The following is a 16258-nucleotide window of genomic DNA, read 5'->3' on the forward strand; positions in this document are numbered from 1 at the left end:
CCAAGGTGCCCTCAGAAAGTCCAGTTCCAGTAGAGCCCTCAGGGAGTCTTGTTGGAGACGCCCCTAGAAAATAAATTCACCCAAAAAAGCCCAATCGACCTAAATTCGAGAGGGTCCAAATCGAAGAAGACCTTACAGACGCACAAGGAAGTCAAGGAACTTGCAATCCGTCAATTAAAGTCAATGTCCATATTGCATGGCATCCACGAGGGTCTAGGTGGCATTCACGTATGATTTCTAGAGACACAGCTTACAAAATTAGATAAGTACTAGCAACCTACTCGGGAACACGTGGCACCTCCAACTAAAAGTAACCTATAAATCTTAAAAGTTTGGTCTCCAACTGGGATAAGATGTATCCTCAACCGCCTCTCTGAAACTCAGGAAGACATTCTTATCCCTAACTAGAAGATATTCTCTTCATCAAAATTAGTATTGTTAATTTATTCTAAACTATTCAATTAAATGAAATAACATTTACTATCAATGATCAACGATGTACATTTTTTCGGCTCTTTGGTTATTTTTTTTCCAAAATTAATGTACCAGTATTACCAGTGGAAAGAAAAGAAAATTGGAGAAAAACTATATATAGGTAATAAAATATGTACTTTTTTATTTTTTTGATCTTATACTTTTATTTTTCCACCCAATTTTTAGTGAAATATAATTGGACTCGGAAGGGGTTTTGTATACATTCAGTTTTATTTTCACTCCAATTATGTTCCTAAACCAAATACCAAACTGTTTCTTATACATCATGTTTACTGCCACTTTTATTGATACTCATTTTTCGTCCTAACCAAACAAACATTTAATATTACCAGAATAAAATTAGAGTTTAAATTTATAATAAAATTTGACTTGACACAAAATTTTAAATTAAAATTTTCAAAACTTATAAATTTGTGCATATTTACACACACACACATATATATATATATATGTTATTTGCTTCCTACGACTTAAAATTGGATTGAAAGGGGGCAATTTTCTAAAATAGGAAATAAATATCTATTTTAAAATATATTAAAATAAATAAATAAATAGCAGAAAAATATTATTTGGATCCGTAGATATAATAATGTTTCTTGACAGGAACAGAGGATCTTTTAAGTTCCTTAGTGGTCCAAAAAAAGTGGTGAAACTAAATAACATTTGATATTCATTGAGATTTAATTTGGTAGAATTTATCTTTAACTTTTGTGGTTGGTGAATTTTTTTGCAAAATTACCAACCTCTAGAGTAAAATTAAATATTTAATTTTATCCATATTTTTGTCATTTATTGCAAGTTCGACATATTTAGTGTCAGCCCAACTTTTATTAAAAAAAAAAATAGACGACAAAATAACTTGTCCTGCATGTGATTGTTATCTTTTTTCTTTTCTTTTTTGCATAGAAATTGAAGTATATGTGATTAAATGTGTCAAAAAAAATTTATAATTTATAAAAAATTTAAATTCATATAAAGTGAAAGACTAAAAATGTAGACTACTTACTAGAAATACTATAATGTTGGGGATCATGTTTCCTTACATATGCAAACTCTTTGATCAAATCTTAGTCACGTTATCCACTTAAACAGTCATACCTAATACTCCTATTCGCATGCTCCTATCCCTAAGCCCACAAACCATAAAAGTTTCTCCATAAATATCCAAATTCAAACATTAGATCTCTTCTCAAATCCACCACGCATCATACCACAACAAGAAAAACTCTACTACATACATACATGGATCAGCAATCGGCGCCGCCTCAACCTCCGCCGCCCAGCGGCTGCTTCTCCCCATGCAGGTTCATAAAGCAGGTCCTCGTGGGACGGTGGTTCATGATGTTCGCCTCCTTCCTGATCATGGCCGGCGCCGGGGCTACCTACCTGTTCGGCGTCTACTCGAAGGTGATAAAGTCCACCCTCGGCTACGATCAGTCGACCCTCAATCTCCTCGGCTCGTTCAAGGATTTAGGCGCAAACGTCGGAGTTCTATCTGGGCTGATGGCCGAGGTTACCCCGACATGGTTCGTCCTCCTGGTTGGCTCTGCCATGAACTTCGCTGGCTACTTCATGATATGGCTCGCCGTCACCAAGAAAATATCGAAACCCTCTGTTTGGCAGATGTGTATATACATCTGCATGGGCGCGAATTCTCAGAATTTCGCCAACACGGGCTCGCTCGTTACGTGCGTGAAGAACTTCCCGGAGAGTCGAGGTATGTTGATAGGGTTGATGAAGGGTTTTATAGGGCTGAGTGGGGCGGTTTTCACGCAGCTTTACTTGGCAATTTACGGGAATGATGCGGAGTCTTTGATCCTTCTCATCGGATGGCTTCCGGCAGTCATTTCTATATTGTTCGTGTTTAACATCAAAACCATGAAAATTTCTAGGCATCCCAACGAGGTTAAGGTTTTCTATGAGTATCTGATCATCTCTGTGGGCTTGGCTTTGTGCTTGATGGGATTGACAATTGCACAAAAGTATGTCGATTTCTCTCATGTTGGTCACATTGTAAGTGCTACTGCTGTTTGTTTCCTACTTTTCTTGCCATGTCTCATAGCTTTCCGGGAAGAATTCACCACTTTGAGGTTGAAAGAGCAAGCTGCTAGGGCTGGTCGTTCTAGGGTGGTTGTTGTTGAAGAGGAGCCCCCATTGGTAAGTTCCAAACCGGAGCCGGAGATTGTGGAGGTGACCGGTGGACTAAAAGGCGAAGATCATGGAAAGAAAGACGCATGTTGCTGCACGAATATATGCAACAAACCAAAGAGGGGTGAAGATTACTCTATACTACAAGCCCTTTTGAGCATCGACATGCTAATCTTGTTCGTGGCGACGTTCTGTGGGCTGGGTTGTAGTCTGACGGCCGTGGACAACCTAGGCCAGATCGGCGAATCTTTAGGGTATCCACAACGCACGATTAGCACATTCGTGTCTCTCGTGAGCATATGGAACTATTTCGGTAGGGTTTTCTCAGGATTCGTCTCTGAGAAGCTTTTACTAAAGTGGAAAATCCCAAGAACCCTTATGATGACGTTTGCCCTCTTACTACCTAGCATCGGTGACCTACTCATCGCAATCCCTTTCCCTGGTTCGGTCTACATTGCATCGTTGCTAATAGGGTTTTCATACGGTGTCCAATTAACCCTACTCTTCATCATCATATCGGAACTCTTCGGATTGAAGTACTACTCCACCCTCTTCAACTGCGGTCAATTGGCGAGCCCTCTTGGATCCTACATACTCAACGTGAGAATCGTGGGGAAATTGTACGATAGAGAGGCGTTGAAGCAGCTTAGTCGCAGAGGCATGACCCGATCCATGGTGCGTGAGTTGACGTGCATCGGCAAGGACTGTTACCGGAGATCGTTCTTGATATTGGCCGGAGTTAACTTGTTTGGAGCCCTTGTTTCATTGATATTGGTGGTGAGGACTAGGCAATACTACAAGACCGATATCTACAAGAGGTTTAGGGATGAAATGGAAGCTAACGAGAAGGAGATGATGATGATGAAAACCATTGATTGTGATTCTGATAAAAAACAGTCGTCATAGTCATAGTTATGTATAGGATGTAGAGATTTAACTTTTCATTCAGCTATTAATTTGTTTGGTGACTAGGCTTTTTCTTGTTAGATTTTTTGGGATTGCTGGTTGTTTATAATAGTGGTTTACCTATTTTTAGTTACATATATGTCCATTACAATCTTTTTTGTTTCATGGTTTTTATTAATTAAGTGAACATGGTTGGATAAGAATTAATTTTTTTTTTTTCGTATATACATCTTTTAAGAGTTTATACAAACCAATCATATATTGATACTAAAAATAAGACTTTATTATAATTTTTGTCCTGTAATTATAGATATTTGGCATGCATTCTAGTCATTTAAAAAATGGAATTTGCGATTCGGACTATTATTCTTGTGAATTTTGTTATTTTAGGATAGTCTGGCAGAAATTTGAAAGTTGGCCAGAAAAATAAAGAACCTAATCACAAGTTCCATTTCTTATCTTAAATAATAAACATGCCAATTCTTCGATTCTGTAAATATTAATTAATTGGGTTGTTGGACCATTAATTAATTACATTTTATGGAATTTGTGTAAGAATTGTTTCTCAAAAACCAAAATTTTGAGTATTATTCATATTAATAGTTTCCAACTAAGATTTCTTGAAATATCAAATGTTATTTGAATTATATTTGCCCTTCAAAAACTCTAACATAAAAGATTATATATAACAAAAAGTAACCTTTTAAGAATTATTTTCATTAAAAGCAACTAAAAAATTTTCCCATTTATTAAAAGCAAGGTCAATAAATTAAAGGGTTTAAATATATTTTTGGTTCGGTAAGTTTGGCATTTTGATAATTTTTCTTTGTTTTTCTAGAATTGCAAAAGAGTCTAATAACTTTTTGATATTTCGTAAACTTGGTCTTTCTAATGTCGAATTTTGCAAAAGACGTCAGAATAAATCATGTGTGTTTTACGTGGTTCATTTAAATTTGGAGCTTCCTTTGCCGGATTTCATTCCAAATGCTTTAATTATTTTTGCCAATATGAATGAAATTTTAAAAAAAATTAATAACATAGCACATGATTTATTTCGAAATTTTTTGTGAAATTCAGCACCTTAAGGACCAAAATTACAAAATGTTACAAAGTTAAAGGAGTCTTTTGCAACTTTTAGAAAAATAAAGGATAAAAATGCCAAGATTGAGTGGAGCACATGATTTGTTCCGATAATTTTTGCAAAATCCATCATTGAAAGGATCAAAATCTCAAAATATAAAAAAGTTATAATACTATTTTGCAACCTTAGAAAGATAAAAAATAAAAATATTAAAGTGTCAAAATTAAAGGACCAAAAATCTATCTAGGCCTAAATTAAAGTTAGGCAAAGAAAATTTTCCAAAAAGACCTAAATAAGTCACAAAGATGAAAATTTTCTTGAATCATTTGGTAGAATTGCCTCAAATTAATGAATTAATTTTGTTTGTTAGCTGCTATGAAAATAAAAATTAAAAAATAAATATAAACTAGATATTTTGATCATAAGAAACCTTTCCCATTTATGAAAGATCAAGAGAAGCTAAAAAAGGAGAATTTCCAAAAATATATATGTAGGTAATGAAAGATGACAATCAACAATCATCTTTATGTGAATCACAATTTCCATGCTCATTTAAATTTATTAATGTCCATTTTAAACTAATAAGCATTTCAAGATATGCAATATAATATAAGAAAATCGTAATAAATGAGACTAAATTAAAAAAAATCCTAACATATAAGATTAAAAATACAATTTTCCGGTATAAATATTACAATCCCTTCTTCCTACATTTATTTTTTGTATTTCTTTTTTCTTATATATATTTTTTGTATTTCTTTTCTTTATGTTATTTCATGATCATTATACAAAAATGTCACCAGTTATTTACCATGAACACTATCATTCCCACCTTCGGCGGCCGCCGTCGCCGCCACATCCACCTCCGCCACCTTCTCCTGCCGAAACTTCTTGTATATGTCACTCTTATAGAACTCCCTTGTCCTAACCACTAAAACAAGTGAAACAAATGCACCAAACAATGTTACAAAAGTGATTATAACGAAAGCCATCTTAAAGCACTCCACCCCTACACAATTCAAGTCCTCCCCGGGCTTCCGAGCCCGGCCCAAGGCCCTCAACTGCTCCTCAGCCTCCTTGTCGTACAAGTACCCTGCCACCCTCACATTGAGCAAATACGATCCAATCGGGCTTGCTGCAGACCCGAAGTTGTACAATGTGGAGTAGTACTTAAGCCCGAAAAGCTCGGAAATGATGGCGAAGAGCAATGGCCACTGAGCACCGAAGCAAAACCCTATGATCACGGAGGCCACGTAAAGCCCGTTTGGAACGTCCAAGGCGATTAACAAGTGGCCGATACACGACATCACGAGGATTAGAGTCAGCATAACGGGCCTTGGGAACTTGTACTTGTCCAAGAAATGCTCTGATAGAAAGCCCGAAACCACCCTCCCCAGATAGTTCCATATGCTTACAAGAGAAACAAATGTGCTAATGCTGTTTGTAGGGTACCCTAATGAAGTCCCAATCTGCCCTAAATTGTCAATGGCGGTTAGGGTACCCCCAACCCCACAAGTTGTTGCAAAGAACAGAACCAACATGTCTATGCTGAAAAGGGCTTGCAAAATCGTGTAGTTTTCTCCTCTACCGGGCGGCCCGAAAATGCTCTCAACACTCCAGCAAGAGATTTCTTGATTTCGGGCCTGATCATTAGTAGTTGATGCAGAGATTGGTGGGGGATTCTCAAACTTTAACTGAGAGAAATTGCCCAAGTTATGATCATCTCTTTTCCTCCTCCGTAGATGAATTTCTTCTTTGACAACGATTGCTACTGGTAAAAATAGCAAGAACAGAATTGTGGCTGCACTAGCCCCAAGCTCACTCCGAGTAAAAGTAACCCTTTTTTGCAATATGATAGTCGCCATGAGAAATCCGGCCAGCCCCAGTGATACGTACAAGAACCGGTAGAAAACCTTGAGTTCATGTGCAACCCTAACTGCCTCAATTGTCCGTATCGTTCGCAAGAACACCAATGATACTGCTGTAGGAAGCCAGCCTATGAGGAGAATCAGAGACTTAGAATCGTTTCCATATATTGCATGGTATATTTGGGCTATTATAGCGCCACTCAAGGCAACAAACCCCTTTAATAGCCCTAAAACGGCCCCCCGACTCTCCGGGAAGTTTTTTACGGCAGTGATCAGGGCGCCAGTGTTCGCGGATGATTGTGAGTTGGCGCCAATAAAGATGTACAAGCACATGTGCCAAACATGGGGCCTCGAGATTTTCTTTGAGATGGCTAGCCAAATCATGAAGTATCCGAAAAAGTTGAGGGCAGCGCCAATAGATAGTACCACCCACGGCGAGGTGACCTCGTTGATTAGGCTGGAGAGCAAGCCAACATTGGAGCCTAGGTCTTTGAAAAAGCTGAGGATATTGAGGGTGGTTTGGTCATATCCTAGATTGGACTTGATTTCAGTAGAATACAAGCCGAACATATAGGTGGCCCCCGATGTTAACATGATTAGGGTGGTGGCGAACACCATGAACCACCGTCCCGTTAGGACTTGCAAGGTGAGTGCTAGAGTGCTCGGCCACCTAGGGCGGACGTGGTTGCCGGCAAGAACCATCTTCGTGTTGGTAATTTCTCCAAGCTATATATGTATGTACAAATTAAATAGATACGAGGGTTACTTATTTATGAGTTGTAGTAGTTAGGTATATTTCACAATATTGCTAGTGTTAGGCCTATGTTTAAGTTGTGTTGGTGCTATGGCTTGTTTGCACAACTACAATATGTAGATTGTGTTGTCTTTACGATGTTTGCGTGCAACCACAGAAAGACAAGAATACATAATAGTGTACACACACTATATAGAGAGAGAGGGAGTGTGTGTCTGGTTTGTTAGAACTAAATTCAAATCGGAAAAACTTTTTAATCAAGTTTGATTCTAACGAACTGATGGTCATAATATAATTAGTTCAATTTTGATTAGACTTTAAATTTTTTGATTGATTAGATAAACTTTCCTTGAAATGGATCGCAAAATTAGGCAGACAAATCCATGATGATGACGAAATTTGAAAGCAATTATATATATATATTGGAAGGAAAAACTGAGAAAAATCTACTATGATATTTTATCACATCATTACCAAAAAAATAGTATCTACACGTTCAAATAAAATTGATACAAAAACATAAATTTTGACCACAGTCGATCAATATTTGTTATGGTTTCATCTATAGCAAAATATTTGCTATAATTATTAACTGTAACTAATATTTTGATTTCGCTTGCAAAAATAATAAATAACAGTTGTTGCTTAGCATTAAATTTAATATTAAAAAGAATATAAATATATACATATATATATATATGTACATCCCAACAAGGAAAATACAAATTCTACAATTTGATTGGAAAAATAATAATAGTAGTAATAATAATAATAATAAATTAATTATCACGGATTCACATCATTCCTTAAAGACTGATTGTTGAGGGGGAATAGTATAAATACGCCTAGGACTTCTCTCCCAGTCAATATGGAATGCGGAACTTGTAAATTATGTTGGCATTAAAAAAACGACTAAAATGCATAAAATTTTATGTGTTCTAAAAAGTCGGTTACAAACTCTTTTCTGTTTTAAAATAGACTAAAAGTTTCCTGTATTTCTTAAGTGTAGCTCAATCGCCCTTTCTCCATTAATTTAACTATCAGTGTTAATTTTTTTTAAATGACCCTTATACCCTTAATATATATTATTTCTTATTTTAATGATTTTTGAATCTTCTTTGATTATATATTTGATCATTAGATCTAATCAATTAATCACAACCGTTAGATTTTAAAAAAAAATGAAAGGTATAGATTCAACAAATTATTTAACTCATATTATATATATAATTTAAAATTATAAAATATATAGAATCGACTTGAAGAGACAAGTCTGATGGTGGTGGTATGCATCGAGATTCGACCGGACGGCAATAAATCGATGGCAGACATGTTCGGTTGTCGTGGCTTGAGCTCAGTCTCTCCGGTTGACGAAAATTCAATTTGAAGGTATGAAAATATTCCTCTTAAAGATAGGATTATAATGATACCACTGACGGTAGGAAACTCGTCTGGACGGCGCCGGAAACTTAGAACAAGTTTCCGGCAAAAAGGGGAGCGACTTCAATCTTTATTTTTTTTATTTTTTTAATTAATTTTAATTGTATTAATCAAAATATATTTTAATTAATTAAAAATATCTTAAATAATTATAATAGTTAAATATTTTGGCTAATTAAGAACAAATATAATGATAATTATTGTAATTAAATATATATTTGAATTAATTAGAAATAATTTTAGACTTAACAATTAACAATTATAAAATTATTTGCATTTAAATATAATTTAATTTAATATTTTAATTAAATTATAAACAAATACAAAACAAAATACAAACAAAAAAAAGCATTTTAATAAAAAAAAACACCTAAGAAAAAAGTCAAAAATAGTTACAGGCACAAAGGACACGTATATTGCAACTTCTATTAATTACTAACAGAATTGGTGTTTTTTATTGAATTTTACAAAACACAGGAAGAATTTTAAGCTATATCTAAAACACAAGAAAATTTTTAGCCGACTTTTTAAAATACAGAGAAAATTTTATGCATTTTAGCCTTTAAAAAAAGAAATTGGTAAGTCCTTCACATATCGTGATTGAATTTCCTTTGAAGAACTTTACCAAAAGCTTATACTTTCCTAAAATTGCAAAGATAACTATGAAATGTGGAGCAACTCATGAGCTCCATAGGCCACCTCATTTAAGGATTTTCAGATCAATGACAACAAAGCACAGCTCCACCTCTTTCCAGCTTAACTTCAGTAAGATTGGGACATTGAGCTCGCCAAACACAGCCAATCAAACCTAGTAATCAAGCCAGGAGGCTGACTTGGATCGCTCCACTGCCAAGTTCTATTGTTCCCTGTTGAAACTCCTCGACACAATGACCATTATCGTCTGATGTCTCTATCACTCACTACATCTTCAAGTCTTCCTAAATCCTACTTCATCCTTATAATAAGATAATTGGTTCACCGCACATGCGTAGAAAAAAGGCTGATATTTTAACTATTCCAAACTACACGAAACCTGTGAAGTTTACAATCTACTCAATACCAACAGTCCAGGCAAGTGAAATGGAGTGTAATTCGCATCCAGACACAAACTGCCACCATACACATAAATATAACTGTAAACCATGATAGTTTATGATGAAAGCAAATAACAGGCTACTTCATCCGCCAATTCTAATTGATAACAAGGGTACAATGCTAAAGCAAGGTAGCTTAAAACTGAATTCATGTCAGAATGTCTAAATGATCTTGTTAAACAGAAGAAACTTCGCAAGACCTTTCAGTAGCGTTCCAAGGAAGGGGGTCGCCCTCCCCTCCTAGGGCGGTCATAGGGACCGGGCCTGTCCCTGTAGCTTCTTCCCTCATATCGAGGGGGCCCCATACCTGCAGCACCTCCATATCTGTCACTGCTACCTCGGGGTCCCGCATCTCTATCATAAGCCCTGTCTTTGCCGTATACATTCTGAGGGTAACGATCAGGTGCCCCATACCTATCCGCGGGAAAGCGGTCTCCAGCTGGGGGGTACCTGATTAGATGGATTTAAGACAAAATTAGTAAGCGAGCTTACAACTAGACAATTAATGCTTGTGCGATAGTTAGAACTTAAACTGAACTCATGACAGCACCAATCGACCAGTAATTAACTGACCATTAACTCTTAGATCCAATCAACTCATGATCTTACTACTGCTACTCACACAAAAAGGAAAATGGTCTATAAAGACTCATTGTAACATCCCTGAAAAATATTAAGATTTACATAAGGATACCTGTCAGTCACATATCGATCACGGCTTCCATATCGATCATCTCTGATGTCATAACGATCTCTATCACCATAACGACCTCTGTCATATCTGTCATCCACATATCTGTCACGATAATCTGCATGGCGATCCCCACGGCCACCAGTTCCGGCATACCTAGCACGTGGAGGCGAGAATGGACGAGCACCTCGACCAGCACCTGCTGATGGACAATCTCGGGCCCAGTGTCCTGGTCGGCCGCATTTGAAGCAATCATCCTGCCGTGCTGATCTATCTCCACCGTAGCCCCCTCTTCCACCTGATGAATAACCTCCATAGCCATGTCCTGGATCATCACCTCCCATTTTCGGTTGGGCCTTGTTAACTGAGATGACTCGCTCTCCAAACTCTCTACCATGCATATCCCTGATTGCATCCTCCATTGCCCGTCGATCAGCAAAGGTCAGAAAGCCAAATCCACGAGGACGGCCTGTATCTCTTTCCAGCATAACCTACAAGAAGACTAGATCTCAGAAGGCCTAACCAAAAAGGAGAACAGCCAATTCAAAAGGTTGAGTATAATACATGCAAACAAGAAAATGGCATTACAGAATATTGAAAGCTAGCAACTATGTATCTATATGGTGTTTAACAGACAAAACTCAGGTATCGTAACTTAAGAAATAATTATTACAGAGGAGTTTCAACATAATCAACTTAGTAGAGAAATCTTACATGTTAGATGTAATAAGTTGAGAGAAGAAAATATGATCAACTTCATAAGCATCTTCTCTAGGATGTTAGGTGTACATCAGTCACATTAATTACTTTAGTACATATGCATAAAAATAAATTACCATGAACTTTCAGGGATAATGCAAATAAAGATTGGTATAGTGCATAACTTATCGAGAGGAATGAGCAAAAAGCGGGGCAAAACGAAATGTTGTGTCAGTTATAGTACTTAACATCTAATGATCAAGTTCAGCAATAAAACTTTTCATGTGCAAATAGAATGTTCTACTTGACTCTTTCATCATTCTATAAGCAACAGAACCATAAACATGCCATAAGTTTTGTTTTGACGTTCCAAACTTCCAGTCATTTCAAACTGCCTGAGCCTCATCACCTGAATTCTTATAACTATTCACTTTGTAAGGTTTACTCAGTTTCACACTGGTAATTCCCACTTGTCTAGTCTGATCATTCAAACCGACACTGAAAGATTTGTCAATTGCTCATCATACTTCACTTAAGATTTATATAATAACTCTTTGTTTCTTCACATGTATAAAATTTAAGTAAATAAGAAACTGAATTGTTTGTTAACTTAGAACCCCATCCTAAGTCTCTCTTGGATATATTTGATGTTAGGATAAAATGATACATAGGTATTATATAATCCATAATATGGAAAATCATTCATTTAAATTTGCTTTTTATACCAGGCAAACATTAAACAAAGATACAGAAGCATTGCTAGAAATGAAAATATAAGCAAGCACAAATAGAAAATTAAATAAGAAATTAAGTAAAACAATTAGAAATAACACATAAAATAAGCTAAACTAACCACAAACAAATTAATGGAAATTAAACTAATTATAAAGAAAACATTTACAACTAACAAAATGCAACCATGAAAAGTAAACCATGCAAGACAACCGAAGACGTGAGGTTAATATAGTACTCTTTATTTACCACTTTACTTCTACTATCAGAGCTCACATAGACTTCATATTAAATAGCATGGTTGTAGTGCAAGGAGCTCTTACATGAGTAGCTCTGTGGAATTGTAGAATCATCGTCTGATATTAGTTTTTACTCAGGCCTTCCGCAGAACAAAGACCGATAACAGAAAAATCATGCAACCAAACAAGGATGGGTTCTCAATCAGAATATAATCTATTAGATGACCACTTGATCTCTCTTATAATAACCGTATTGTACTCATTATACTTCCGTTCATGGCTGTAAACCATTGCATTTCCAGCAATAACATAACAGGAAAGTATCCACCAACTGTTAAAAGCTTGACCTTGCAGCCACAGCAAGAGCTTAATATTGTTGTAAATCTTTTCATATCAAATTCCACCTTCAAAGGTCTTGCCACATTCAAAAGCAACAAATTCATGGATCCGCCAATGGTACATCCACATGAAGACAATTGTGCCAGAAATTATGGTTTTGTTACTAAATCCAGTATTTAATGTGAGTAGAGATAAAGTGCTAGAACTCAACCAGAATGAGACCATTTTCTGACAATTTACTCCAATTATACGCGGAAACATGGGCACAGAATAATATTATCAGAGACAGGCTGGATTAGCGGAAAAAGCTTCTTAAACATATATCCTCTCTAAATGGATATTTAGTGATAACATCCAGCAAGAAGGACATTCCAAATTGTGGTCTTCACTTTCATGAAGAATTTCTCTTCATACAAATATTGCCATCACATCAACCTAAAAGTCACTGGAATTTGTCCAGACTTTTCTAGAATATTGGCTCTGCATCTCCGCGAAAAACAAGAACTCGAAAACAGAGCAAGTGGGCGACCAAGCAACCTTTTCACACAAAACATTTTCTTTTACATCATACAACCGCTCTGTTCAACAGTAAACAATAGGCTTAATACAGAACACCCGGTCAACATTGAGAGTCAAAGGTACTCTGCAGCATGAAGCAGGGGAATTTCCAGAAGCTTGATTTTTCTCACCAGCTACAAAGGCCTGCTAGACCCAATTATGAACTACATTAGCCTAAATACGGACAACAACTAAACAGGATATTTCTAAGACTATAATTGCCTCCGCCAACTGAATGTTCACTGACCTCAGCTGATCTTTGTTTCAAATAAAAACCAAATTCTTTGGAATTTCACTTTCACATAGAAGATGCAATGATCAGATTCCCCCGGTTAATCAGGACACTAAGCTCTGAGTTCTAAAAGACTATTGAAGATGGACTGACTTACAAAACAAATACTAATGGAGGCATCAATCTCAATCACAGGAAGAAAACAATAAAAGACTTTCTGAAGTCTGATGAAAGGCATAAAATATTCCCCGCCAAGCACCGACAGCATTCTCCAGAAGACCTTGGGCCAAATCTGGTATTTGAACCTTTTTGAAACTCATTCATGGGATAACCACAACTTCCTATAAAACTTAATAGCAAAGCAGATGCAGCTTTCTTCTTGTGGCTTCTACCATAACAGTAACCATCTGTAACTCTTGCAGCTTATTTTAAGTGATGTTCCCAGACACTGCTGTGCCAGATTACGAAGACTTCAGGCAGGTTAATAAGAGAAATATCAACTTAAAAGTTTGGACACTGAGGAATGAAGAAGCACATGACAGGCACTAAGCATGATCAAGTTCATGCTCAAAAACCCCATTCTTTTCTCAAACAGCAGATGACCAAATGTGCTGCACTCAAAGAGGGTGATTTAATTTTAATCCACAAAATCTGTAGACATTACCAAATGTGGTCAAATCCACTGCGTTTATACAAGTGTAAGACGATTCAAGAATTGGGCTACATGAGGAACCTGGCCACTAAATCATCATGAGCGCATCCCTAGCAGGATCCCACAGAAATAGATCACAAAATATTGGCAGCAAGGGCATACAGTTCACAGCTACCACTCTTAAAGGCAATCCAATGTGCACTTTTAGACGGCCAAACCTATTGTTTTTCTCGGAAGATGTCAAAAATAGCCTCATTGGAACAAAGTAGCAGTCACGATGGACAGCAACAAATTCATCCAGTCCTGAGTAAAACGGCTGAAGCCATTGTGCATAAACGATTAAAGAAAGCTACCTCAGCCTTGTCAAAAACACAATATAATTCATGCTTCAGCATTCTCCGAAATCCCAATGAAGTCAAAAGTTCCTCCAAATCCCATTAAAGCATTTCAGAAGTCATAGCAACATAAAGATGGAACAGAATACTGGACATTAGTAGTGACAAGAGAGAAAAAAGATAATAGTGAAAATAAATGTATATTCTTAACTGCCTCACAAAATGAGAATGGCAGCATCCATTAAACTGAATCAAATAAAAGCTTCCTTAATCAACTTCGAACAACTTAAACTACAAAGAGCCCAGTCACAAAATCATGTGAACCACATAACCTGATATGTAAATGATGCAATAACAGCTAAAAATGTTCCTTTGATAAAACTCCCAAAGATATCTCCCCATAATATTCTTCTTAAATCAGCATTCGCTACCCGTACAAGATTTTGTGCGCACTAAAAGGTTAAATTACTGTATAAACGAGTTTCAGAATCAAAATCAACCCAACAGAAAACCGAAATGGACCTTTCATCTTATCAAAAGAAAAATTATGAGACACACACTGAAGCAGTGAATATCCAACAACAGTCAACAAGTAAAACCAATCGAGGAACAGGCGTATAACTCCAACTATCTCCACCCCCCCCCCCCAACAAAAAGACAGTCTAGTATTACTCAAACACAGAACCCCTCACATAACAAAAATTTCCAGCAAAAAGATAGCACACGCATATATGTACACACACATATATATACATATATCAAGACGGTCTCATATTACACAATTGATCAAATTTAAACCTGGCATTCGACAATTTTGCCGAAACGGCTGAAAGCATTTTCGAGCTGCCGCTCGGTGACGTCATACGATAAACCTCCCACAAAAATACGGTTATCTTGATCCTTGTCCGCCATCTTTAGGAACTTCCTCCCTCAGAAAAAGCCGCTAAAATCAACACAATAAAGAAATACGTAAAAGATCAAAGTAAATTCGAAAAGAAACGAAAAAATATATGACCAACTAATCTGAACAAACAGAAATATACAGAAAAATCCGTGCGCGCCCGCGCCAGAGAAGAAATTTAGGGTTACCAGTAGTGCGAATCTACGCTAGGGTTTGGTAAAATGAAATAGAATCTTTTCTTTTATCTTCTGTAGTCTGTACTACATTAAAAAAGAAGGCAGCAAGTGACGATTTTTATTCCACAACACCAAATATTCATATTCCAATATTGCCCTTTAATTCCTATGCTGAAAATGTGAGAAAATGGCACTTTCATAAATATTTTATGTATTATTCTTTTTTCCATAAATTACTTTTTTTCTTTCTAACTATTAATTACAAATAATATATTATTTATGTATTAACCTCTTTATTTATTTAAAAAATATATTTATACACACACAACAAATGTACCAAACGAGTTATTTATTAAAATATTATTAACAATTTAAAAATTGCAACTCTACCACAAGATAAATACTGTTGTAAAATTAAGGGAAATCGTTAGTGCTACTAACAATTGAGTTATTTATAATAATATTATAAAAAATAATAATTTGCAATTATACCCAAAATGGATAAAGTTGCAAAAATAAGGCGTTAGTGCTATTAACGACTCCCCACTTTTTTTATTTTTATTTTTTTGTGAAAATTGTGCCCAAGTCGTTAGTACTATTAACAACTTGGGCACACTTTTTTTTATTTTAAAATTTATATTCATGTTATACTTAATTATGATAACATATACTAACTAATTAATAGTTATTATTTTTAATTTTATAATATTTTAACTTTTATAATTAAAAAATGTTAATAAATATATTGATTTTTAAATTAATTTTAACAAGTAATAAAATTAAAAATTACATACAAATAAGAAAAAGAATAAAATTAGAACGACAACCCTTGATATTTGTTATAAATACGAATATCCCATAATTGTTTGAAAAATTACAAACACCCCTATGATATTTGAAGAAATTATGTAATAATTG

General features: G+C 35.6%; 3 protein-coding genes across 6 annotated transcripts; 1 reads left to right on the forward strand and 2 right to left on the reverse strand.

Moving 5' to 3' along the window:
- Positions 1-1714: 1714 nt before the first annotated feature.
- LOC105166652 (protein NUCLEAR FUSION DEFECTIVE 4-like) lies at positions 1715-3549 on the forward strand. The gene has a single exon (XM_011086092.2). It carries the CDS (start codon positions 1738-1740, stop codon positions 3547-3549), a length of 1812 nt encoding a protein of 603 aa, XP_011084394.1. The 5' UTR covers positions 1715-1737.
- A 1663-nt stretch (positions 3550-5212) lies between these two features.
- On the reverse strand, positions 5213-7215 carry LOC105166653 (protein NUCLEAR FUSION DEFECTIVE 4). Its single transcript, XM_011086093.3, has one exon. It carries the CDS (start codon positions 7198-7200, stop codon positions 5434-5436), a length of 1767 nt encoding a protein of 588 aa, XP_011084395.1. The 5' UTR covers positions 7201-7215; the 3' UTR covers positions 5213-5433.
- Positions 7216-9793: 2578 nt separating this feature from the next.
- LOC105166574 (glycine-rich RNA-binding protein RZ1B) lies at positions 9794-15470 on the reverse strand. 4 transcript variants are annotated; one of them, XM_011085970.3, is made up of 4 exons: positions 15353-15470; positions 15062-15206; positions 10481-10968; positions 9794-10236 (listed from the first exon to the last, which is right to left on the reverse strand). In XM_011085970.3, the coding sequence occupies exons 2-4, from the start codon at positions 15173-15175 to the stop codon at positions 9990-9992; spliced, it is 849 nt and encodes a 282-aa protein (XP_011084272.1). In that variant the 5' UTR covers positions 15176-15206; positions 15353-15470; the 3' UTR covers positions 9794-9989. The 4 variants fall into 4 exon arrangements, with proteins under 4 accessions (XP_011084272.1, XP_011084271.1, XP_020551015.1 ...); XM_011085969.3 differs by having other exon boundaries at positions 15307-15461; XM_020695356.2 differs by lacking the exon at positions 15353-15470 and adding an exon at positions 12232-14244 and having other exon boundaries at positions 15062-15203.
- Between the last annotated feature and the right edge of the window lie 788 nt (positions 15471-16258).

Source organism: Sesamum indicum, linkage group LG7 (genome assembly GCF_026168435.1).
Source record: "Sesamum indicum cultivar Baizhima isolate 11 linkage group LG7, ASM2616843v1, whole genome shotgun sequence".
Lineage (NCBI taxonomy): Eukaryota > Viridiplantae > Streptophyta > Magnoliopsida > Lamiales > Pedaliaceae > Sesamum > Sesamum indicum.

Bases quoted from the DNA above. Each gene is read 5' to 3' on its own strand.
- LOC105166652 (XM_011086092.2), top strand. From the start codon at position 1,738: ATGGATCAGCAATCGGCGCCGCCTCAACCTCCGCCGCCCAGCGGCTGC.
- LOC105166653 (XM_011086093.3), bottom strand. From the start codon at position 7,200: ATGGTTCTTGCCGGCAACCACGTCCGCCCTAGGTGGCCGAGCACTCTA.
- LOC105166574 (XM_011085970.3), bottom strand. From the start codon at position 15,175: ATGGCGGACAAGGATCAAGATAACCGTATTTTTGTGGGAGGTTTATCG. The intron at 10,969-15,061 runs GTTTAAATTTGA...GTCTTCTTGTAG, and splicing joins GCAAAATTGTCGAATGCCAG to GTTATGCTGGAAAGAGATAC. The intron at 10,237-10,480 runs GTATCCTTATGT...CCATCTAATCAG, and splicing joins GATCGATATGTGACTGACAG to GTACCCCCCAGCTGGAGACC.